At 43.4% G+C, this 25820-nt stretch overlaps 1 protein-coding gene across 1 annotated transcript; it reads left to right on the top strand.

The window, feature by feature from the left end:
* The first annotated feature begins 4919 nt into the window (after nt 1-4919).
* On the top strand, nt 4920-24742 carry LOC147733210 (mucin-2-like). The gene is made up of 3 exons (XM_086957741.1): nt 4920-5104; nt 7983-8088; nt 23810-24742. Exons 1-3 carry the CDS (start codon nt 4984-4986, stop codon nt 24063-24065), a joined length of 483 nt encoding a protein of 160 aa, XP_086813867.1. The 5' UTR covers nt 4920-4983; the 3' UTR covers nt 24066-24742.
* The last annotated feature ends 1078 nt before the right edge of the window (nt 24743-25820 follow it).

Genomic DNA, 25820 nt, shown 5'->3' with positions numbered 1-25820 from the left:
GAATAATTGTATATGTAAAATGTCATTAATTTGCTAGGCGTATATTTAAATTGATATTACCTATTCCAAAATGGCATTACTTGACATAAAAAATATTTATATCAATCTTTTAGAAGCTAAAATAGTATTTATCTTCTGCTTGAAACCAGTTATAGAACGTTTACTCTTAATTTAACTTTACAGGTTTTTCGTTGCTTTCGGAAACACCAGGCTTAGCTGTGTGCTGGTTTTTTTTGGTTCCCCTGACATTTTATTGATTTTCTTCACGTTCAACATAACGAGAGTGAGAATGAGTAATATAAGACCTGCACCTCAATGTTTAAACGCCCAGTGATACAACATTAATCGTATTCCCCACTTAGCTCCCACCACCCTCTGCAGTCACTATTTCCAGGGGTAGGCCTATGTTGAGCATTTCAGATGTATCATGGTTCACTTTTAAACCAGAGATCCCCTAAAACAGCCATTATTTTAGGCACGGAGCACTCTGGCTCGGTCGGCGAGAGCAGGCTGGCGGGAGCGTTTCTAAAGTCTACACTGCCACCTACTGTGTGCGCCTAATTAATGCCGTATGCAGTTATTTATTTATTTATTTATTTATGCAATTTTATATAGCGCGGACTTTACCCGAAGGTGTCAGAGCGCTTCACAATAGGAACATAAATGATACAAACTGAGAACATTACACGAGCAACAGATTGCAGAGGCATACGTTACGTTACATACGGTAAAGTGATAATTGTGAGCAAACAAGAATACATGAGGTAGTAAAAATTGTGAGAAACCAAAATTACATGAGGTAGACAAGGTAATTGTGACACTTGTGAGCAAACAAAATACATGAGGTAGTAAAAATGTGGGCTACCAAAAATACATGAGGTAGTAAAAAGTGCACAGGAGGAAAAAGTGACAAGTGTGCAGGCTACAAGACAGCGCAAACATGTATTGTAAATGCATGCGATTTAAATGGTCTTGAAGTAAAACAAAAATGCATTGTAAAAATACATATACATTCTTTTTAGCAGTATGTACAGTTAGTATTACGTTTACATTGGAGCTTACACATTGTGGTTAGTATGATTAATATGTATTTCTTTCTTGTGGCTTACCTATCTGCATTAGCTGTGTTTTGCTTTGATAAGCCTTCTGGAACATTCCTTCGTATGACGTTCCAGTCAAAGGGCTCTCCTTGGCAGTTGATTGTACCTGCCCTGGAGAAGGCTGCCGTTCTGTGGGCACCTTGATATTTAGGAACACATCTCGTTTTACCAACTCCCTGTGCATGGTATATTTGCTCCCAACATTTGGTCACGAGCTGTGTTTAGAGTTGTCTGCGGAGCCCACTGATTAGCCTCTCTGTCCTCGTAGTAAAGTAATCGTAATAGAAGTAATATACTCTTCAGTCGACAGGTGACCAACTGAGGCGTGCTGCTGGGGTGAAACTGATGATTCCATGTCGAGTAATGGGAATCAGGGATGCCCAGGCTAATATCAGTATGTTTTGTTTGCGTTTTTAGGCGAAAGTCAATAAAAAAGAATGGTACAAAAGAATATATAGTTGTTGTCACAAAAATGTCTCTGTGTGCTTTTTAAACAACTAAACACAAAGGAAATTAATTTGATCAATCAATTAGATCTTTATTTGGATATATATATATATATCCATAAAAGCACGAGTCAAAAACAGCAAACAAACACATTGGTCTATAAAATACATTTGAGATAAAAGAAAGCAGCATCATAAAAGGAGGGAAGGTTCACAATAGGGTCCTGTAGATATAGGTCAAGTTGCAACATAAAATACATAGGACTATGAAAAAGCAACCAAGTAGATAAAAGTCCAACTTCAAGAAACAATGACCGAAATAGAATTGTAAAATATACATACAAACTATCACAAGAATTGTAATGATAGACAATTTGGCACCACAATCCAAGGACCTAATTTATGAGAAATGACGTATCGCTGCGTGAAAGCAGCGATGCGTCACTTCTCAGTGCGCACTCCTTGCGTCATGATTGATGCGTCATATTTATAATATGATGCATCATGTCGCAAGGAGTTACAGATACGTCAGTATTTCTGACGTATCTGTAGGCGCAAAAGTGACACACTGCTGGAGTGTGTCACAAAAGTGACGCAACTCCAGCAATGTGTACTTTCACATGGGCAAGTCCCATGGGCCTCATTTATGAAAAGTGACGCATCGCTGCGTGAAAACAGCGATGCGTCACTTTTCACTGCGCACTCCTTGCGACACCAATGATGCGTCATATTTAATGTATGACGCATCATGTCGCAAGGACTTACAGATACGTCAGTATTTCTGACGCATCTGTAAGCGCAAAAGTGACGCATTGCTGGAGTGTGTCACAAAAGTGACGCAACTCCAGCAATGCGTCCTTTCACATGGGGAAAGCCCCATGTGAAAGGGCTTGCGTCAGTCTTGCGCCTGCTGTGAGGCAGGCGCAAGATTTTGACGCAACCGCATCCTAAAAGTGACGCAGTGAAATCTCATAGATTTCACTGCGTCACTATTACGAGGCTTTTTGCGGGGGAACGCCCCCTTTGCATACATTATACCTGACGCAGGCATAATGTGGCGCAGGGGTTTAAAAAGTGACGCATCTACCTAGATGCGTCACTTTTTAAATATGGCGCAACACGCCGCATATTTTACGCCGCTGGTGCATCACAAAAAGTGATGCACCGGCGGCGCAAAACTGACGCAAGGCCTCATAAATAAGGGCCCATGTTGTTAGTGCCTGCGTTAGTCTTACGCCTGCCATGAAGCAGGCGTAAGATTTTGACGCATTAGCGCCAACAAATGGCGCAGTGAAATCTTATAGATTTCACTGCGTCACTTCCATGACCCTTTCTTGCTTCAAAACGCCCACCATGCATACATTATACCTGGCGCAGGTATAATGTGGCGCAGGGGTTTACAAAGTGACGCATCTACCTAGATGCGTTACTCTGCAAATATGGCGCAACATGAGCATGGATTACAGATCTGTGCACTCAACAGAAACAGCTTTTAGTGAATATTCATTGAGGCACGCATGCGAACTGCCACCTTTAAAAAAGATCCCACGCGAAAAATTAAATCATCCTCTTCCAGCTCAAGGATTTTCATATATGCTGCTTTATAATGGATTGTGAAAGTTTTCTTAAAATATGGAACCAAAAACCATTGATCGAGGTTAGCATTAAACCCTAGAGGGAAGCAAAGTAAAAATTCCAAAGTACCTGCCCTTAGGCGGAAAAGCAACCCTCTCTCCCAGCAGCCTATAGTTTTTAAAAGGTAACAAGATGGTAAGCATGATGACGGGTGGGATGCATCCACTAGGGAAATATTCCTGGCAACTGAGGTTTTACTGGCCTCTTTCTCATACCTTGCATTGTTGTACTGTGCGTATAAAACCTCCTGAAGGGCTTCTTTATGTATATGCTCTATATCAGTTGGATTTAAAAATATGTGCTCTAAGTTCATGGGGGCTTATTAACAAGCCACTTGCGCCACTAATGCGCCACTTTTAATATGGAAAAAAGTGACGTACCGGCGGCGCAAGAGACTTGTAAATAAGCCCCATGCTGTTTAGGCTCTCCCCTATAGCGGCAAGCCAGGGTATGTCCCTACCCTTTTCACATTTAAGGCAATCTGTTATTACATCTCTGGTGAGGGTCGCTGTCGGGTTTTTAATTAAAACAAGTTGTGAATAGGTAACATTGTAATTCTACAGAACAAGGAGGAAAGGAACAAGGAGGAAACTGTTTTAAAAGAAAAGTGAAATCTGTTATGATTTACGCTGATTTTTCTGGGTGGAACCACATCATATATCATATATCATATACAATCGTATGGGAAGGGATGTTTTGGGAGACTCGTTGCTGGAACCTATAGCAGCAGAGATGAGATCCATTGGCGCGTAAATATTCAGGCTTCTGCTCAGTCAAGTGAATGATTCCAACACAGTCTCACCCATAAGCTTGTCTCCTAGTGCATGCACTTTTGGTGACCTAGCTGAACACTCTAGTGCCTGATCAGAACTCATTCCTCTTCACTGGCAGCTGCTGGGTTGAGAATGTATCATTATGTGAGGGTGGATACTGTAGTAAGACTTATCTCGGGCAGAAGGCATGAATCCCGTGGGTACATTTCGACCAGCTAGGAGCCAATGACATTGTAGGGGGTTCTAGACTGCACGAGGCGTAGACTTTGCCCAGAAGATCTGTAAAGACGTTCCTCCATGATTGTCACCTGACGTGATGCGTTTTAGGCTCGAGCAGTCTTTGAACCTCATCACTCCCGGTACAGACTCGATTTACTAAGACTCCCGCTGCCTATTGTAACAGGGGCCAGAAGTAGAATAATGAAGTGATAAACTCAAACTCTAATGGAACTTCCGGGGCCCCTTGTCCACAAATATTCCTGCTACCACCTTGACTTCACACGTGTGTCATAATGGGCTCATCAGACTGAAGGGCCTCGCAACAGCTCCAGGCCAGCGCCACTCACTGGGCGAAGCACGTGCTGGCCGAAGAAGAATGGAAGCTTCAACCAGCTCCTGTTCAGATCAATTAAAATAAGATCGACCTGCTCTCATGTCTCAAGTATTATCATTACTAGGACGAGCACTATTCATGCAAAAAATGATTGAAATGTTTGATAGGCACTTCAACTACTGAGCAGGTTGCTCAGCCGATCCTGTTTCAGCCCAGGGCTAGAAGTGGGAGTTTCCCAAACATCAATACTTGTACATATTGCTCCACATTTCCTTTTATGCAAAGTTATTAAGTTATTATAGTGAAGGAACAATAGTGAGAACAAAAGAATATGATCCACTTCTGCTCCGCCCTTATTGTGGGCGTGGTCTCAGCCCCGTCCGGAATCCTGGCTATAAATGGACACCTGCGAGGAGGAACGGACACCCATCAAGACGTCTTTGCCTCGACACCAATAACCAAGGGAAGCAGACAAGATGAAGGCTGCTGTGCTGACGGTCCTGCTGTTCGTGGCATATGTCGAAAGTCAAATCCTTGTGCCAGCCGAGGAGGTAGCCTTGCCAGACTTGGCCCTACCAATCAAACCACTACTAGGATGTAAGTTCACAAGACTTTCTTTTTCACTTAAGACGCTTTATCTTATGCATTTGTGAGAGTGAAAGGTGTAGAATTAGCAAGTGGTTCCTACAGAGAGAAGATGAGGGGTTACTGGAGTCTGCTTTTAAGGGAACAGTTGTAAATAATACCAGTGCCATCTAGGCCACGGCGGCTGCAAGTCAGAAGACTCCACACCGTAATTATAGATCCTTGCATACCCAGAGGATGTGTCCAGTGTATCTGATGGTTTGAGGGATGCATTTCAGGCAGGGCTGAATGCCAAGGGGGCTCTGTGTTTTTTCACCTACTCAGCATTTATTTGTGTTTTACATAACCAAAATCCCAAAGCATGAGTCCCTTGTGTGAAAGAAAACGTAAATACCCTGGGGCAGATTTACAAGAAACTGACACATCTATAGAGATGCGTCAGTTTCCTGCGCGGGCCTGCAATACCCTTGCATCACCATGGATGTGCCATATTTACAATAGGGTGCACCATGGTGCAAGGATTGACAGATCTGTCAGAAATTCTGACACATCTAATTCTGACACATCTAATTCTGACACATCTGTCGGCCCAAATGTCACTCATTGCTAGAGTCGTGTCTCAAGCAACTCCAGCAATGCATTTTGAGGAATGTACATATTGTACTATGTCACTCCTTATGCCTGTTTCAAGCAGGCATAAGGTTTTGACAAAGTGCCGTCCTAGAAGTGGTACAGTAAATCATGTAGATTTCACTGCATCACTTCTACGAGGCTTTCCTGCATGGGAACACCAACACTGCATACATCATACCCAATGCATGTATAATGTGATGCAGGGCTTTACAATGTGATGCATCTGCCTAGATACATCACGTTGTAAATTGCCCGCATTGTTTATGCCGCTGCTGCGTCACAAAAGAGACGCAGCGGCGGCGCAAAAGTGTTGCAAGGGGCTTGTAAATCTGCCCCCTTGACAACAGGGTGTTTTCAGTCTGCTTATGAGGGGGCATTGTACATTTTCACTGCCCAGAATCCAAGAAAAAATGGGTGAGGGCTGCTTCACATTACATAGGGAGGACAACTGTCTATGAGACCTGGCCGCCCACTGGCCAGGGGGCCAGCAGGTCTGGAATTGCTGATGGTGGATCTAGCAGAGGCTCTGCCATCAGAAATCCTGCAGTGCCCTCTCCTCTAAATGGGTTGAGGAGAATGCGAAGTTGACGTTTTTTTTAAACACACTCTGGATTGCACTATCAAAGGAAGACCTTAGTCTTCATTAAAATCAGAACGGTGTGATAGCCTTATTTTTAAAAATAGGTGCAATTACCTATCCTACAGACGACCCAACTAATCGGGATAAGGAAGACTGACAGGTATGTGTGCTTCAGAACACGACTGAGGCATACCTTTTCTAACAACCATTGGTAAATGCATCGGTTTCGCCTATGTTATGAATAAAGAGATTTTTTCATCAATCGTGTTCCAGGAGAAGGAAAGAGCACCCTGACACCTAGCACGATGTGGCACAGCGGCCAGAGCTGCTGACTCCAGAGCTGGGATCCGGTTTGAGCCTCAGCGGCGCAGCGCACAGCATCACCTAACCTCTCTGGTGATTCATTGTTATATAAATATGCTGCAAGAGTAAAGGGCAAAACTGTATGAAAATATAATTCCACCAAAGGAGATGTTAACAGTATTTCAGCAGCTGGAAACTGATAAGAGAAGGAGACGATGAACAAGGATTGTTAAATACAGGAAAATATGTTACAGCTAATATAAATGGAGGAAAGGCAAGTGGCAAGCACAGGAACCAATAAGAATCCAGAAAAGAGAGGAGGCTGAATGTAAGTCCCTTATCACCGTATATTAAAAACAATAGATTTCTCAGGCACAGTGCAAGCAATGTGCAGGCAAAACCTAACAAAAAAGTCGCTCTCCTTTAGAGCTAAGGCAGACTCATAAAAGTCACAAGTTCGGTTACGAACTGCTGAGCTTTGGGACAAATCGAACATCTTCTTGAATGTGACTCATAAACGTACTAAAATGTTGCGCGTTGAGGCTGGGCGCAATTTGACTGGGCTGACAGCAATCTGTGTGGCACATTACGTACCCCTATATGTTACTGTGCATAAATGTAACGTTACATGGCTCAAAATAAATAATGGCTGTTACTATGATTCAAGACTTGTTTCTCGAAATAGCCGCCTCACAAGGTGACTTTGACATCTTATGGCTCTGTACCAGATAGATACACAGAACTAGGGGGCAGATTTATGATGCCCTTGCGCCTCTTTGCGCCGCAATTGCGTCACTTTATTTGACGCAACGGCGGCGCAAACAATGCGCCCTATTTACAACGTGACGCATCTAGGAGATGCGTCACGTTGTAAAGCCCTGCGCCATAAGGAGGTGTTCCTGCGCAGGGGGGGGCGTTCCTGCGCAGGAGTGCCTCCTGAAAGTGGCTGAGTGAAATCTATGAGATTTCACTCAGTCACTTTCAGGCCAATGCTGCGTCAAAACCCTGCGCCTGCTTGAAGCAGGCGTAGGTCTTGACGTAGCATTGTGAAGATGGGGAACCCCCGAGCCTTGCTGGAGCTGTGTCGCTCTTGCGACGCAACTCCAGCAATGCGCCACCTTTCCGGCACAGATGCGTCACGCATCTGTGCCGTTTTTGCACCATGGTGCGCCGCATTGTTAATGCGGCGCACCATGGGTGGCGTAGCTGTGGCGCACTGTGGCGCACATTAACTGGCGCATCCCTGGGGATGCACCAGTTAACATAAATCTGCCCCTTAGTGATTTCAAAGTTGCTACTATACCTTTTTAATCAAGGCTTATGTCTGTTTTGGCGTGGAGACTTATTTATTATACCTCTATGTTTTTTCGTTAGGTCCCAATTGTGCACTTCTCCAGAGATCTGTCTTGATCAGACAAGGCTCCTGCTCCGGATATGTTACTGTCGGATACTGTTCTGGATGCTGCGGAAGCAGTGTCTCGTAAGTGATTTTATGTTTGTGTCCTGGAGGTGAATGGGTGTTGGGATACAATATGCAAATTGATAGGCAACAAATATACACCTTTTATTTAGAATCTTTCCTTTGCTCAAACACCTGCAGGGATAACACATATATCACAATGTATTACCCCAATGAAGGATTATTAGCAATGCATACATGGTAAAGTCGAGTTGAGATCAAATTTGTGCATTTTTTTGTTTTTGTAGTTTTTAATAATTGCTACGCTTTCACAATTCAGAATGCTTTAAAAAGTGGTTCCTTCCTACTTATCAAGTACTGATGGGTATGAGAAACGCTCAGCCCTTTCACACAGTCCCTGCTGCCCCAATTGCACCTAGAATTCAATCCATTCGAAGGCACGTCCATAGCATTCTACGGCACATATGAGCTGGGGATGCTACAGGCAATGCTGTTTTATGGCATGCTTAGGCAGAAATCTGCAAGTCAAGAAAGGTCAAATCAGATTAATCTGTCAGTGTTAGTGAAACGTCACTCTGCAATAATATATGCATATGTATTAAAGTATAGAGGACAGTCTAATGACAAATCAAAACACTCCTTGGCTCATTTAATCGAACTAATGTTATCTCCGTGGGCGAAGAGCAGAGAAAAAAACGTGTTAACTTCAAAAGACCATAAAGTTGCAAACAATTGATGCTAAGTTATTTTGGCTGTATTTCTCAAGCCGCAAAAACCATTATTACAAATCAAAATAAAAAGAATGCCGAGCTCGATATTACCCAATTTACCAAACTGGTGCAACATAATCCAATTGAATTGATAATATGTATGGATCTATATTAATTAAGCATACATTCCGATTAAACAATGGAATATAAACTGTTGACAAAGTCTCGATACAACATCACGCTTTGTCATACAGAACACAGTACACATAGAGAACATGTACATGCAGGTAAATATTCCAGCACTACAAACTAGCACGTGCATGAAATTAACAAGATACATGCTAAGCGGGAAAATGATCAGACAGACATGGACACAGCAGAGACACCTTTACCACATAACATTTATTTGATCTTGTGTGCACTTCTGATAATAAAGGGAAGTACATGAAACAGACACATGCATTATTGTTCGGGTATCAGATACAGTGCTAGGGCATGCTTCACTACACGGGAAAGGGGAAAAATGATTCATATTCAAGGCATCCCACACAGTTATCCTGATCTGAAAATTGGAAAAAGGTATAGTCATAAGTACAAAAAAAATGATTTATTTTATTTCAGAACTGCTATAGCATACACTACAGAGTCCCTCGTGGTCAGAGACCTAGTGATGCAATAATTGCTCATAGTGGGGCCTATTTTCTAATGCATGTTTTTAATAGTGCTTTAGATACCCACACATGCTACTCGCTAAGATCTTGGAACAGATACACCAACACCTCTCCTTTCTCCTATGTGTGAAGTTCTTAGCACAGGTATAGAACACTCCACATACAGAGGTACATGTTGCTAGTGTGAATGTGGGCGAGGCAGAGGGGAATTGCAGTTAAGTGGGGAATATCTACTAAACAATAGAAGGAATATAGGGGCATTAAAAGTCGGAGCACTTAAAAATACTGGCAAATACAAAAACACACCTGCAAAAAATTAACTAAGCTACAATCCTTGAAGTAGCCGACATCCACCGTAGTAGTACTACACACCAAACAGGTTCAAATCATTTCTATACTCTCCATGGAGTAGACCACCCACCACACATGGCCACTCGCAGGTACTGCAAGCCAGCCTCGTGGAAATCAGTTGAGGCATTGATCACTGGGAAAAATGTGGCAAACATGGAAGACATATGCATAGAATTCCTACTTTTTATGTTTAAAAAAAAATATATATATATTTTTTTTTAACACTAAACATAACTATAGTTGATAGCGTATATCCGAACAAGACTTCCTTCACATTTTACACGACTGCTAAAGGAAGAGGATGAGCATTTAACAGTCATGATTCCACCACACCAATTAACAGGTGAAACTCAGTGCACCATCAACTTGTCACACAGCCTGCCTGCCTATGAACGAAAGCCACAGACAAACCAATTTGTCCACTATGATTGGAATGTCTCTGTTCCCTTGCCTCTCATTTTGAGGAACAACTACTTGAGGAGGAGGGACAGAATATAAAAGGAGGTGATCAACATGTTTGACATGTCCAGGGAATCAATAATGGTGTGACACTGCTTCTCTTCAGACATGAGCCTTGACAAGGGTGCAGACTAGGATTACGAGCTCATTAACCTATATCACACCCCTAGGCCAATCCTGCCCATGTCAAATTACTGACTGCAATCCACGTTCTGACCGACATATCCCCTAGAGGGTCCCTGGGGGAATGGTGAATATCTCAGAGGAAAGCCAATCCTAGTCCCTGCACAAGTTACTGAGATGCATCATCATCATCAGAACACACAATTTTATCACCACACACTAGCCACTGGTCAAAAAGGCAATGAGTGAAAAGGGAATTCTGTTCAGTTTACTACTTCTGTTAATTATTAGAAGCCATCATTTGCAATAACATGGCATGTCAACCATCCACTCAAAGAAAATATAATTTCTCCTACAGATACTTCTGGCACTCTGTCAAGAGGCAATATTCTGCAATGTATGGGGTTGCTTCCGTAACATAAACGGTACCTTTCCTGAGTGTACACCTGTCAGCTACATGTTCGGACAGTCTGCACTTGCACATCAGTTTGTTTCTGGGGATTTCAGTGACATGCGGCTCTTAGGTAAATGTACCTAAATCATGCTGGAACTGCTTGTGCACCTGGGAAATGGCACCACAAATGGAGTCAGTTATAACTGCACCCCACCCCAATACAAAACTTGAGACTAATATTTACTGAATGCCGGAATGGAAAGTCTGCAATATTTTCATGGTAACCATTTTATAATAAATACTATCTTTACCCATCTCTTCACTTTATATATTGACAGACTACCATGGCTGAACTGACTTATAACAGAGCACACTCACATATGTGAGTCATCATTGAGTACACTTTTGGTATCCTTAGCCCATGCTGTAAATGTCTTGATCATACATGTGGCTGTGCCCCAGTACGCCCCAGAAGTATTGTGGAAGATCACTGTAATATGTTGTGTGTTCCACAACATCACCATGCAAAAGGGCTTACATGTAGACCTTATTAGACATTGGTTCTTTCCATGTATGCATCTAGGCTCTAGAACAATATCTCTGTATCTATCGAGTCTGCCCAATGCTGCTCCATTTTAGGAAAGAGTTGAAGACTCATCTCTTTGAAAGACACTACATTACAATGTATTAACTATCCACAACTCAGACATCTCTCCTAATAATCGCCGACTTTAAGTTTGGCTTTGACAATGTACACAGCTCTGTTCCTTTTGGGTAGGTTTGTGCTAACGAAATACCACATCTATATATCTATACTACTATTATAAAGGAAGAACTTTGAAACTTTGAGGCGGGTAAACTCGGGAACCACAGCGCCAATCCACACACCCGATACATCGTTGCAATTGTCAGGGTGTGCAGATGGACATAGGCTATATACATTTAAAAAATATACGTTATTTAAAAAAATTATGAGAAAAAAAAGTAGTCCCATGGAAGTAGCGCCGGCCGCGACGTGCGTGCTGACATCAGTGCTGTGCCTCTGCGCCGTAATTATTAATGACGTGTTGTTAGTTCCTGCAGAGACCGGGAGCTCAGTTCAAATATATGCAGTACTCATGGCGCAAGAAGAAATGTGTAGGACACGTTAATGGTTTGTACATCCAGTCATCTAACCACTCATTGCTCTTACCTGACCCAACACTACAAGAATGGGAGTAGAGCACATGAGTTTTGCTTCTAGGAAAAGGCGTGCTTCGCAGTTCTTTTTCCAAAAATCGCGTTTTGGGGGGTCTGAGGAGAGTCTTCCTGTGCAAGTGCTTATAATCATGGTCACTGCATTCATGCTATTTTCGTGTCGTTTGCCACATTTGCCACATTATCCATCAACTGCTGCATAATCTGAAGATTTTAACAAAAATAATGTTTTGTTTGTAGCTCACACCGATCAACAGTGACTAAAAGTGTGGTTACAAGTTGCAGTGCAATGGAAGGCCCCTCACAAAGTTTGACTGGTCACCTTTCTCTTGAATATTGCTATATCAGGGTGTTAAACTTTTATTAATGAAGTAAAACCGACACGCAGACAGTGTTAAGAATTGTAATAACGAAGTAATACTATCACAAAATGCGATGCATTATGCTGCATAATTTGCCTTTTCTTGCCATCAAATGAAGTCAACTCTGAGGCGTGATTGTCCCCGCCACATAGTTCAATTAACCCAGATTATAATCAACTGGTTCTGCCCTGGGCCTAATGAATTAGTACCCCTCAGGCAGCTGTGCGCATGTTTAAATGTATGAACATTTATGTCCCACTTGCTCCCCGGACAATTTGATTTCCAGCAGCAATCGGGGCGAAGAAAACATTTTCATGGTCGAAATTCACTGTCCAGGGTACACTATAGCACTGCGTGATCTTCATAATGCCCTTCTGTAGCAGCAGAGGTGTTACCGCTCTTTCCTGTCACTTTTCTGTGTGTGGGGGTTATACTGCAAACCACAGACTCTAACATGCAGTCACAGCTGTTGCTCGCCCCCCTGCTGCAACTGAGCAGGAAGGACTAATCTTCTCAGACCACTGAGCAGTGATGGGAGATTAGCCCACAACACAATCACACTGAGAGGAAAGCCAGTGGCGTAGTGCAAAATGATTGCCCCCCCTACAGAATGTGATATGGTACACCCGAGTCTCCCATATCGATATCGAGATCGTCATTAGTCTTTGTGCTGCATTGGGCCACCCATTGAAGAATTTTGGGCACACTGGTAGTGACAGTCGCCCATTCCCAAAGCATTATTATATATGGCACTGAGTTGAGGGCCCTGGAGAATCTGCTCAAACCCTTACAGGAGATTGTGGGAGAGCAAATAATGCCAGCGTATTTTTATTTAGCTATCCATACCGCCATTTTGTCATTTTAAAGTGCTGTTATCAATGAGTTCTTCTTTTCACAGATTTGATGGTTCTCAGTTGACTGTCCTCGGAAAGATGGAAGGTTGTGTTGGCCTTGGTAGGAATCAAACTTATGGCCTGTAGTCGGGAACAGGCATTAGCAGTGATTATTTAACTAATAGAGACACATTTCCTACTAAATGAGGTAGAAAACAGAGGAAGGGGAAGCAAGATTTCAAAGAATACTGGTGTGGAAATCTTTACAACTATTATAAAGGAAGAACTTTGAACCTTTGAGGCGGGTAAACTCGGGAACCACAGCGCCAATCCACACACCCGATACATCGTTAAAATTGTCAGGCTGTGCAGATGGACATAGGCTATATAAATGTAAAAAATATACGTTATTTAAAAAATTTACGAGAAAAAAAAAGTAGTCCCATGGAAGTAGCGCCGGCCGCGACGTGCGTGCTGACATCAGGGGCGTGGGGAGGAGCGACGTCCAGGAGCGCGAGGAGGAGCGGCGGACATGAGCGTGGGGAGGAGCGATGGACAGGCGGGGAGGAGCGGTGAGGAGCGGCGGACAGGCTGGGAGGAGCGTAGCGGCGGACAGGCGGGGAGGAGAGGGGTGGAGCGGCGAGGAGCGGCAGACCGGTGAACTCAGGAGCACGGGGAGGTGCGGTGTTTGAGGTAAGGCTCCGGGGGACCCATGGACAATGTCGGGGCAGGCGGGGGCCCTGAAGCCAAGGTCGGGACGGGCTGCTACTCCGGGGGACCCACGGACAATGTCGGGGCAGGAGGGGGCCGGGGCGGGCAGGGGCCCTGAAGCCTGATTGCTCCCGGACAAGGTCGGGACGGGCTGCTAGTATATATATATATATATATATATATATATATATATATACATACATACATCCCACCCATGAACCATGGCCCCATCCAAGTTCCAGGATCAGGGCCGGACTGGCCGTAGCAGGCATCAGGCATTTCCCCAGTGCGCTGCTGGTGTGGAGGCCGGCTTTGGGCCCCTGAAGGGCCATTTTGTTACCAGGGGTCAGCAATATTGCCCCTGTACCAAAATTGGCCAAAACCAACCCTGGCAAACAGCTCGGCTGCACCCCCTCCCTCCAATGGGGGCAGGCCGAGCTGTTTGCCAGGGCCGGTTTTGGTTCCCAGTCTGGCCCTGTCTGGGATTGGGACCCTGACTAGAGGACAAGGTTGCAGGTGCATGACTGACTATTAGCCTCACATATTACTTGAGCTGCTAGTTTGTTTGCTCCATCACAGTGATTATAGAGCTTTGAGTGTATGTAGAAGTGAGTGATATGACATTGACTAGATACACCATCCTGAGACACCAGTGCTTTAGCACCATGATACCACATCCAAGCCTGCAATTCTAAATGTAATATGTTTTCACATACACATAACAAGGGCCATAGGACCTCCTGGAATTATGTGATTTGCAACCCAATTATTTATTACATAATTGGGAATTTGGTGCATTTGCGACCAAATCCATCATCTGGTGCATAATCTCTAGACTTTAAGGCGAAAATTGTGTTTCTAGCTAAAGGGTTTAAAAAATGTCTAATAAAGCAGTTACACTTCTTGCAGCAAAGTGGAATAACTGTGCTTTATAATTCCACATGATTTGCCTTTTCTTGACGCATAATTTAATCTACCTTGCAACATAATTTGGTCCTTTACTTCGATAGAATTCCAGTGCCCCTCAACATAACTCACTTATGCGGAAACATAATCAGTCATACATTTCAAATACATCATTCACCCACAGATGAAATCTCATCTCAGATCAGCACACCCTATATGTAGTATGTGGAGAACAGCACATATTACATGTTAGAGTTCATGCACATATATCAATTTACAAAATGTTGTCTCGTAACACTAGGACACCATTCAGAACCCTGGGTAGGATGTTCCCTTCACTCTTGCTCTTTCAATGATTAGTACGCCTAAGTGCCAGATCTCCTCCTCTGCTAACAAGTTGGAGTACAATGTAGCCAATGTAGAGAACCACATATCAGAAGTTAAATTTTCCACCAAGTTTGAAAAACAGGAAGTTACTAGAACAGGAATTAGGTACATACTGACCCATCTGAGGACCACAACAGAATACTCCTTGATCCAGTTGCTGCTCCTTTTCATCAAAGAACCCTCAATATGGCTGAAAAGAAAGCAAAGAGGGACAAGTTTCTCCTAGGAGGAGTTAGAGGTCATCAGGGAGAGGTGTCGTTCACATATTTCCACAACTGTATGGGCCTTAGAATTTCAGCTGAGCAATACAGCAACAAAGAAAATTTGGCACAACATCGTTTGGCACTACAGTGCAGCAGGTATTCCCACCCTAAGAGCCAAGGAGTGGCACAAGTACTAAGGAGAACTTAAGTGGTGGACATGACTGGAGTCACAGGATATACTGGTTGTATCCTCCCAGCCCCATTCAGGGTACCCCAGGCTCTTCCCACTCGCCTGAGGGTCCTTGTAAAATCCACGCACCACTTCCCTCCCACTTGGTGCTCATGAGCAGCAAAGCGGTACTTTATACAATATAACAATGTATTATTACATCTGTGCACTGGTAGTTTTATGTCTCATGTTTGATGTGTGTTATTACGTCCATCTTATTTTTAATACAAAATACATGTTGTCTTTTAGCGTCATAATTGAGAGCATGCCGTATGTAAATTAATTAAATAGGTTTACAATATATTTGTTATGTTATGTTAATTGACACTTTTAAAGCGCGCTGACACCGGAGGTTTCCTGGGGCTACATGACAGAATGAGTAAATGAGTGTAAGACCAGAGGAGGAGGAATTAGCCTAGGGATGGAAAAAGGTGGGTTTTGAGCATTTTCCTGAATTGAAGCAGAGTTAGGCTGGACTTGATGGTGAGAGGGAGAGAGTTCCAGTTGGCGGGGGCTATGTGGGCAAAGCGACGACTGACGAATTTCTTGGTTTTGATTGTTGGGGTGGTTAGCAGGTGAAGATGGGCAGAACGAAGGTTGCGCGTAGGACGGTTGGGGTGATGAGTGTATTCAGAAAGGCAGGACTGGTGCAGTGAAGGGCTTTGAACGTAAGACAGCCCAGTTTGAAAGCCGCCCTTTGTTCCATTGGTAACCAATGGAGTCTGTGAAGCATAGGCTTAGCTGATTGCCACTTGGGCATTTTTTAAATGAGGCGGGCCACCTGGTTCTGTACTACCTGAAGGCGGCGAAGCAGAGATTGAGGAAGTCCATAATACAGGGACTTTGAAAAATCCAATCTGGATATTACCAGTGAAAGAGTGACCTGAACCAGTGCGGAGTGAGGCAGTAGGTGGCTGACTTTGCGAATTTTCCGGAGTTGGTGCATACAGGAGGAAGTCACAGCGCTCACTTGGGCTTTGAGAGATAGCTCGCCATCAATGATCACACCCAAACTTTTTACAGATTTGGCCGGAACTGGGGGGGAACCTAACTCCGTAGGCCAAAATTGCGGGCCCCAATGAGTAGGGCTAAATCCAGGGAGAAGGAGCTCTGTTTTGCCAGGATTTAATTTAAGTTGATTATGATTCATCCACTGTTGGATGTGAATCATGGCGGTGTGAAAGTTGCTGATGGCATTCGGGGAATTAAGTGGAAAGACAATTTGCAAGTCGTCCGCATAATTGAACACTGTAATGTTCCATGGCTGAAGAGAGTGGATCAAGGGCCGGAGGTAGAGGTTAAACAGTAATGGCGAAAGGGAGGAGCCCTGGGGGACTCCACAAGATGTGGGGGTTTTGTCTGCAGTATATGGGCCAGGGCGGACGGCTTGTGTTCTTCCAGACAGGAAGGACTCCGTCCATTTGAGGGCGGAGCCCTGGATGCCTGCCTGTTCGACACGGTGGAGCAAGATGTTATGGTCCACCGTGTCGAGCATACATTTATGCTCGACATTAGCATACAGAAGCTTGGTCATTGTAAATCAAGTGTAGCTTTATGAAGAAGGTACATGCAGATTGACTTTATAGTGATCAATACATGTAACAACTATATCCATGTCTAATTCTAGTATGTCAGACTGATAATAGATATTGTGATGGATAAGCCCCAAATAAACTGACATGCAAAAAATAGTTATTATCATATACATGCAACGCACACTCTCGTATGCGCATCTAATAGCTATTCTTGTTATAACCATCAGTCAGCACCTGTTGAATTCAGAATCATGTATTTATTCTTGCCTGTCATCATGAGGGAATGCGAGGGTGAATATTGTTAGAGTGAGTCAAGGAATGCCATCTGCTAAGGTGACGGTTCAGTATGTAGGTCACATATATAGTCTTTTGCTCCAGGGGGGAGTACTATGTGCTACTGCTGTATTTCTGCTGGCCATAGTCACTCACTGTTAAAGGTGGCACATGGGAATGTTAAGCTTGCATAGGAAAAGGGGATTGAAGTATGTGAGAATGTGGGGGCATATTATCAAGGACCGGTGTTAAAATTATCGCCGTTTTATCGACAGGAAACTGCCGATAAAACAGCGATAATTTTAACACCGGTCCTCGATAATATGCCCCGTGAATCTTTCACTCAGAACGCGGGGCCATATTAGCAAGAACCCTGCGTAAAATTATCGCTGTTTTATCGGCAGCAAACTGCAGATAAGACGGCGATAATGGGCTCGCTAATATGCGTTATAGAATTCCAATAGAAGCCCATGTTAGATGTGAGCTTAACTTCTCACAGATTCCATTCCTCTCGCCTCTTGGAAAAATCTCAAGAGATTGGAGGAAAAACCTCACCCCACCTGGCAACAGCTCAGGACAAAAAGTAGGCACCGCTCTAACCGTCGGTACCTCAGGCGTGCATCTCAGCCGTCGGGGACCGTGAAAAGTTAAGCTCGCAGTGTATCCTTTTTCATTTATTATTTGATCACATCACTGTATTTCAGTAGCATTTCACACTCAAGAGGTCCTGATGAAAGCACTAGGTTAATTTTTTACCTGTAGGTGCTGAAACATGTCGACCTATTCTTGTTGAATGGACGATTATCTGTTGAAACCCGTCCTTGCACTGTTTTTAATACTTGTTCGGATCAGACAAGAATAAAATTACTGTCTGATTCCGCTTCAATTTTAAACTCACACCACGTATTTTTGCACTGCACTAATTTCCCATACACTCTCTTTACTATACTCGCTCACATCTATAGTAAACCAAACTTTGTAAAAAACATCCTTGGGCTCCTCCATCATTAGGGTGGATTAGTAGCCCTAAAAAGGAGACTCAGATGATTTTTGCGTATTTTTGGCTTGCCAGTCTATGGATTTGCATGGTCATTTTTTGTCTTTATAGTTATTGACTGCAGGATATCTTTTGTATTTTCTGATGTTAATTTGGGGCTGTATATCCTGTTGAGTCGTTAAGCCTAGGCCTCTGACCCCCCTTCATTTCTTAATGTGCCTTGTGGTGAAGGAACTGCCAAGTTATCTTATGTCATGTTTGACTTCTTTTGCTGGGTTTTTAGCAAACAGCAGCACTTTGAGTGCTAAGAGTTTTCAATCCGTATGTAAACTTTAAAAGGAAAGTAGAAGTCCCAAATACAAAAGCTTTTAGCTAAAAAGCAGAGCCTTGATGGTTGTTGTTACACTCGACCTCTTACATACATTTAAGAGAAGGGACTGCATTGATCTTACAGGTGGATAAGCCAAGGTGGTGTTGAGCCTGTGTCGGCCAAAGATCTATTTCTAGGAATCTAGCACGTCTTTAGGCCCTACTTAAATGACTGCCCGCATATGAGCTAGGCGGATGGGCAGGTGAGTTACAGCTTCCTAATCAATACCGAACACTTTGTGGGAACAGTGAACCTGAGTAGTGCATGGCATGTGCGCTCATCTCTAACCCTGGTTAGGGACAGCAAAGTTGGTGACCTGCTAGTCTCTGAAGAGGTCAGGGATGTCCATGTGGAAGAGTTGCATATTTCACATCATCTCTCACATATCTCTTTGTTTGCCATGTGGTAAGGGGTGGCCAGTTGGGAGACCTGAAAGTCTCGATACTGGTAAAGAGTTGCTAAATGGAGGTTCAGTTCTCTCCAGAATAGCCAATTTAAAAGCTCACAAATCTCTGGACTGCCAGATGAAATTCTGCATATCTCTGAACCTGGTCAGAGAAGGGCAGTTGAACAATTTGAAGACTTTAATAGTGTTATTTATTATCCTTGTATGGAGCTCACAGGCCCCTATGTAATGGAGGATGACATTATATGCTTACAGGACACTTAACTATTCAGGGATGCAAATGTAAATGTAAATGTTGTATAGTGCCCAAATCACCCCACATGGGGTCTCTCCAGCGCTTGTACGAATACCGCTGTGGAACCCTTCCTGGCTTTTTCCCTCTGAGGCGCCCACTCCTGGGCACCCATAAGGTGCAGCCAGGCATCCTAGCGTTTTTGGGGCCGTTGTGGAGATTAAGCAAGCTATTGCCCAGAGTAGCAGAGTGAGGCCCATGATTAGAATTTGCACTGAGGCAAGAACTATCAGGTCCGAGGAAATTGAGCCCAAGACCCGCTGAGGCAGGAATTGAACCCTGGCCCCGGCCAGACCTCTGCATCAGGGTCTGCCGCTCTAACCTTTGAGCTACAATTCTCCACACAGGTTGTTTTGTTACTGGCGCCCAAATCTGTGACCCAGTTTGTGGTAATGAACTGGGAAACGGACCGATCTCTGTTCTGGACCTAATGATCAGGTGAGACTTTGGTAAATCTCTGGACAGGTCCCAAACAACCAAGTGGGGTACTTTTGACTGCTTAGGTATGGCCAGGTTTGTGTGTATGTATATTCACATAGCACAGACTTAGCTAGGGAGGATTTGAATGCTGAACCACTCTTTCCTTCTCAAGCTTGGCCTGTGGTTGTCTAGGTATTAATTGTGAACCATATAGATAATGGCAATTTCTTAATCTTAGGATGTGCAGTAGGCATACTTAAGGGCGTATTGCTTATTCAGAATGTGGCTGCAAAACTAGCCTTAAAATGGCTGAGGATGTCTTCGGATTCCCTAGGATAGGATTCTCTTAATTGGTTATCGATTGTCGAGCGGGTCAGTTTCAAATCTTTGCGCGTGGCCCATTGGGCTCTACATGGTAAGGGCCCATGTTACATACAAAATAAGTTGGCGTTTTTTATTCCAGCCATAACGCTATGTTCGGCAATTCAGTTGGGAGGAAACTCCTCAGTAAAATCTGTTCAACATTGGAACACCTTGCCCAACTCTGCAGAAGATCCACAGCGATTGTGTTAGTAAAGCTTAGAAACCTGGCTTTATAAAAAACATGCCTGGTCTGGAACTCTTATCTAATTTGAATCTGCCATTTATCTCAGCACCAGGATACAGTTTAGGTTTCAGTGTGCTTTATAATATAATTAATAATAATTACATTGTTAAGAGTCCAGGGATATGATTAATTATCATCTACAAAAGGCAGAATCTTACAATGGTGATTTCTATTGTTAAGCAGTTTACCACTCTTGAAAAGGCAAATCTTCAGGTCCTTTCAGGATAGGGCCTTTCTGATGTTGATATTCCAATTCCGGGTAGCTTGGATAGGAAAAGCCTACTTTTTGTTTTTAGTGTGTTTACAATTTGGTTTCTCATATGACAATGTCCTGCCTTCTAGCACAAAACTGTGCCTGAGGTGTTTTTTTCTGCCAGGTGTGCAGTGGTATAGTTTCTGGTTGTCGTGTGTGATGCAGCTGGTCTTGAAGAGGAAGCAGGCTTGGATTTGATGTAAGTGTAATTCCAATGTACTTAGAGAAAGACAATATAGAGGCATTTTAGTTAAATGTTGGAGGTTTAAAATTGAAATATACTAGATTTCTGGGTGGTGGAGCGAAGTAGTAGGTGGTGGGCCGGGCCGCCGGGGGATGGGGGGCCCCTCCATATGCTTTGCAGGGGGAGCCCCTCAAGTTTTTTTTACGCCACTGCAGTTAACAAAAGCAGTGGTGGTTGCCTCGGAATGGGCTGGTGGGCGGGGGGGGAGTATGGATTAAAAAATAAATAAATAAACTTCCCTCCTCGACCTTGCCACTGCACACCTCTCCTCTGTCCTCAGTCTGCTGGAAGCACCCAGGCTTCTGGACTCTCCCAGCAAATCAAGATGCTGCCCGGAGCAGCGGTGTGATTGGTTTGAGTGTCCAGATGGGATGCTCATGCAGTGCCTGGGCATGTTCTCCACAGGGATGTGTAAAACAGCCCAATGGAGAGCATGCCATGTGTGCATGACTGTTTTACCGGCCCTAGAGGGCCGGCCAAACTGTAATTTGCACTTAGGGGAGTACAAACCACTCCTCTCCTGCTCTGTCTTCACAAAGCCTAGCGCCGCCCGACTCCTGTATCGAAAATTCTAATGATAATAACCTCCTGTTATACTCATTTTATTATTCATTTTTGCACTGCTGAAATAGTTGTGGGGCGACTCGTTTCTGCCTAAGCGGACATGCCACCCTTGAACAAAAGTGTATCCTCTGCAGAATCCGGTAGCAGCTGACTTACAGTTTACACCACGAGTTCAGGCCAACTAAGCCTGGCTATCATGGGCGTGTGCAAGTCCTTCTTCTGTTATAAGATCAACGCAATGCCATATATGAAAAATATGGGGAAGGCCCTACATGTGACCCCGAGGGGGAAAATACCAATGTGACACAGTGATATGTGGAGAGAGAGTGGCAGAGAGACATGTAATGGGGAGGGGAGCTGCAGAACACTATTCTGACTTGCTTTAGTTTAGGAATAAAGTTAATTTCAAGTATGTATAAATTAGTGCAGATATCCAACGGTTTTCTTTAGGAGTTGGACATCTGCACTGTCGAATTATGGGGTTGTAAAATATCAGGTATCAATAATTTTGATTCCACCTCATGACTTTTAAATCTTACGCCCTACACTTTTTCACAACCCACCCCTGCCCAAGGCATGTGTAAGATGGAAGCATTGCAGAGGCGGAGACCTAGCTAGGTCCATTCTGCAGCTTAGGTATGGATAATCGGTGTATATAGTAGGCTAGATATGTTAGATAGAGAGGACAGGTATTACAAGTAAGTATGGTATGCAGCTAAGATAGGTGTGGTAGATATAGTATGTGTGGTATCTGGATATTTGTTGTAAGTAAGGTATGGCAGTTAAGACATTGTGGATGAGGCAAGGTATTCTAGGGATGATAAGTAGTGTAGGTAGGCATTGTGTGTAGGGAAGTATGGGAGGTAAGTGTGGTAGGCAGGCAGGGGGTTGGTGTGGTCGGTTAGGGAGATATGTTTTGAAGGTGAGGGCTGGTAGGAAGAGAAGGAAAGGGGAAGTCTCAGTGAGAGAAGAAGACTGAAAGGAACCAAGGGTGAAAGCCCCTCTTTTGTTTCCACAGGCCGGTGTTCCTGTAGAAGAAGGGTGGCTTTATTAGCCCTGGGATGGTGTGTGGGAAGAGGGAGAAGCAGCCTGGAAGGATCCAAGGGTGACAGGTCCTCTTTTTCGTCGCCACAATGAACTGGCACTTTATGAGGATGCAACCTTCGAGAACTGAAACTTCAACAAAAACTTGCAGCTCCACAGCTGAATCAGTGTGATACACACTCTATGCGTCCTAATCGATAAAGGCCAGAACAAATTAAAGAAATCCTGGACAGTACACTGGCATTACCATATGTTTCTGTACATCATGTGACATCGACCTATTTACATAACAGCAACACCTAGCAGGTTCCAGCGCCTCCTCCATGAGCAACACCAATTTCTCCTTAACTGAGTTAGTGATGATTTCTTGCCCACAACCACATGATCAAGAACACAATGTGCTAGGCCCTGGAGGCTACACTCTGTCATACAGGGCCTTTTAAGAAACGGACTGAACTGCTCAGAGTCTGGGCATGACAAACCTTATCAAAGTTATGCTGTCGCCAGCTGCAGAGCCCAGCAAGAGCTAATTATCTGAGTGGGCGTGCAGAAGACAGAAAGCATGTTCCATGTCTTCTATCCCTGGAATTGTCGTTCCCTGTCCCTGGCCCGCTTCTCAAACTCATGAAAGGATTGTTGGACACAATGCAGCCCTCCCTAAGTAGCTGGTGGTTTTCGAAATCACCCTCAACGAGAAATAGGTCAGGGGTAATTCCTTTTACCTTCTTTGGTCACCAATCCCAGATTTAAGAATTTCAAGCGGTAAAGCTTTCTTTTTGAAATGGTCATTAGTTCAGGTGGGTTCTGAACGGCCAAAGTGTTAAGCAAGGCCGAAAATGGACTGCGGATATGCATCTTCTCTTCTGAAGGGAGCCTCGCTTGGCAGGTCCCAAATAATGGTCTCTGTGCAAAAGGAGCAGGGTCAGCACTGATTTGCATAAGGAGGGCCTCTGTAGGGCCTCTGTAGGTAGAGGCACAGGGAATGAAAAACCATGGTAACTGCTACTGCGAACGGCCGCCAGAGTTTTAGATGATTTACAAGCATTCCTCCTGTCACCGTTTGTGTGTTTGATTTTGAAAAGAGAGAAGTGTACCACTGTCAGCTATCCTCAATGAAATCTTCCACCATTGTGAAGTTTCAGCTTTAAGCTGTACCTAAAAGAACTATCTTTGAATTTTTATGTTATTAATATTTTCTACTGATAATATTGAAATATGTTCTTGTGTTTTGACTTGACAGGTACTCGGCTGATTCATTATTGAAAGTGACACGCAGCTGTCCTTGCTGCACGGAAACAAAAATGGCGGCAAAGGCGGTGAAACTGCGGTGTTCAAAACTTAAATACATTGTTTATAGGTACTATACTGTTACTGCATGCGAATGTGTAAGCGCCAAATGTGGTGCTCCTATTTTCCAAATGTCTGAACTGCCTGCACTGGAAAGTGCATTAGTCTCAGAAGCCGTTGAAGTCTCCGATACAATAACTGCTGCATAGAAGACAAGATAGACAAGTAGGAAGAGACATAGAGGAGCAATAAAGGGGAAATGTAATGCAATCAGTTAAACTTGTCTCAAATTTCTCAGATCTTTGTCAAAATGAAATGTATTACTTTCAGCAACGTTGGGCTTGTGCCAGAATAAAACTAGTATAAAGTGAAATCAGGTGCTCTTGTAATGGTGTGACTGACTCTACTCCTAGCAATTCAGCCTTTACTTTCCACCAAGTTTTTGAAAAATTGTAATATTCCCTTAAGGGCTAGTCTCGTGGTGGCTGTTTTTGGTTACAACTGCATTGCATCCTGGTTGAGAAATCATGCATAAATTGAGAAGGCCAATTGTAGCGTTGGAATGTTTACCATCACTCCCAATATGTTTCAATCTAATTTCTTCAAAAAGTGACAATTATGTTATGTAATGTAATTGCAAGTAAAAAAAAGTTATGCACCGGACTTGGAATGTCAAATTTGACTGTCGCCTGAAACAGGGCAACTGACATAGATACTGTGTTGTTGTATTAAAGCCTATGTGGAACAAATGCTGTTTATTCCAGACATTATATTATTTGCTAATGAATATGGTGGAAATATAATCGGTGAAGGAGAATGGTTAATCATTTGTTGCAATTTACTTGTCACACAAAATGTATCAAAGTAATAAACTTGATTGTCAAGATATTTTTTGTCAGTCTTCTGTCCGTGCAATGTTATGGGATCTAATGGATTAATCACATTTTATATATTTTCTGCAGCTGTTCATGGGTCAAATGCTCACCATTGCAGTATGTATTCTTAAGTGTGCTTCCAAGCACGCCATAAAATATGTTTCTTTTTAGATATCATATGGTTAGATCTTTTGTTGCAGAGTCAACCCCCAAGTTAATGTTGAATGGATTCCCACCAGGGCCATCTGAACAGATGTCTCTTTTCTGAAATATCTTCCTCTCTCATACATTGACTGTTTTTATTATGGTCCTTTATATTCAGAACTGAACTAAAGCATCTGCACACACTGATAGCTCCCAGCCGATCACAGTGACTGCTGTTTTTAGGTCTTCTTTGGCGATATTAAGGATGAACTGGAGTTGACTGTATTGATTTTCCTAGACAACAATTGCTGCTATGTATAGGGGATTTCAAAATGAATATTCAAAAGTTGTCATCATGTTCAGCCAGGAAAAAGGTTTTTCACAGAGGGGACAGACTGCAATCAGGTAGAAGATGGAATCTTTTAGTTTCCATCTTATGCCCTCAGGTACAGTGCCATTTGTGTAGGTTAGTTAGGCCTCCATCCTCGTTCTGACTGTGAGCAAGAATAGGATTTTACTCAACGCACCACCACCAACCTTCTATTACATCGTCATTCACTCTAACCAGTCCTAAAACCAGATTACAGGTACATGCATACACAGGAAACACAGGGGGTCTAACAGCCAAATTGAGAGGCTACACTGTCGATACTGAGTCAACAAGATCTCAAAATATCTTTATCGCACACACATAGCGTATTAATAAGGATAGAGAAGGAAAAAAGGCTAACACTACATGCATAGAGGAGACCGGTACATCATCGATTATTCGCAAAATGGCTGATTAATCCACAACAGATTGTAAAGGGTTTCCATCAAATTAGACTCAATGATCAGTCCTATCATTTGGCCAAACCCATGTGCAAATGAGGCTGGTCCCCTGATCAGTGGGACACTCAGCTCCGCACCTTATTGTTGTATCAGGATTTGGTCCACCAAATACAC

This window comes from Lissotriton vulgaris, chromosome 2_1, assembly GCF_964263255.1.
Source record: "Lissotriton vulgaris chromosome 2_1, aLisVul1.2, whole genome shotgun sequence".
NCBI lineage: Eukaryota > Metazoa > Chordata > Amphibia > Caudata > Salamandridae > Lissotriton > Lissotriton vulgaris.
This window is presented reverse-complemented; position numbering and strand designations above follow the sequence as displayed.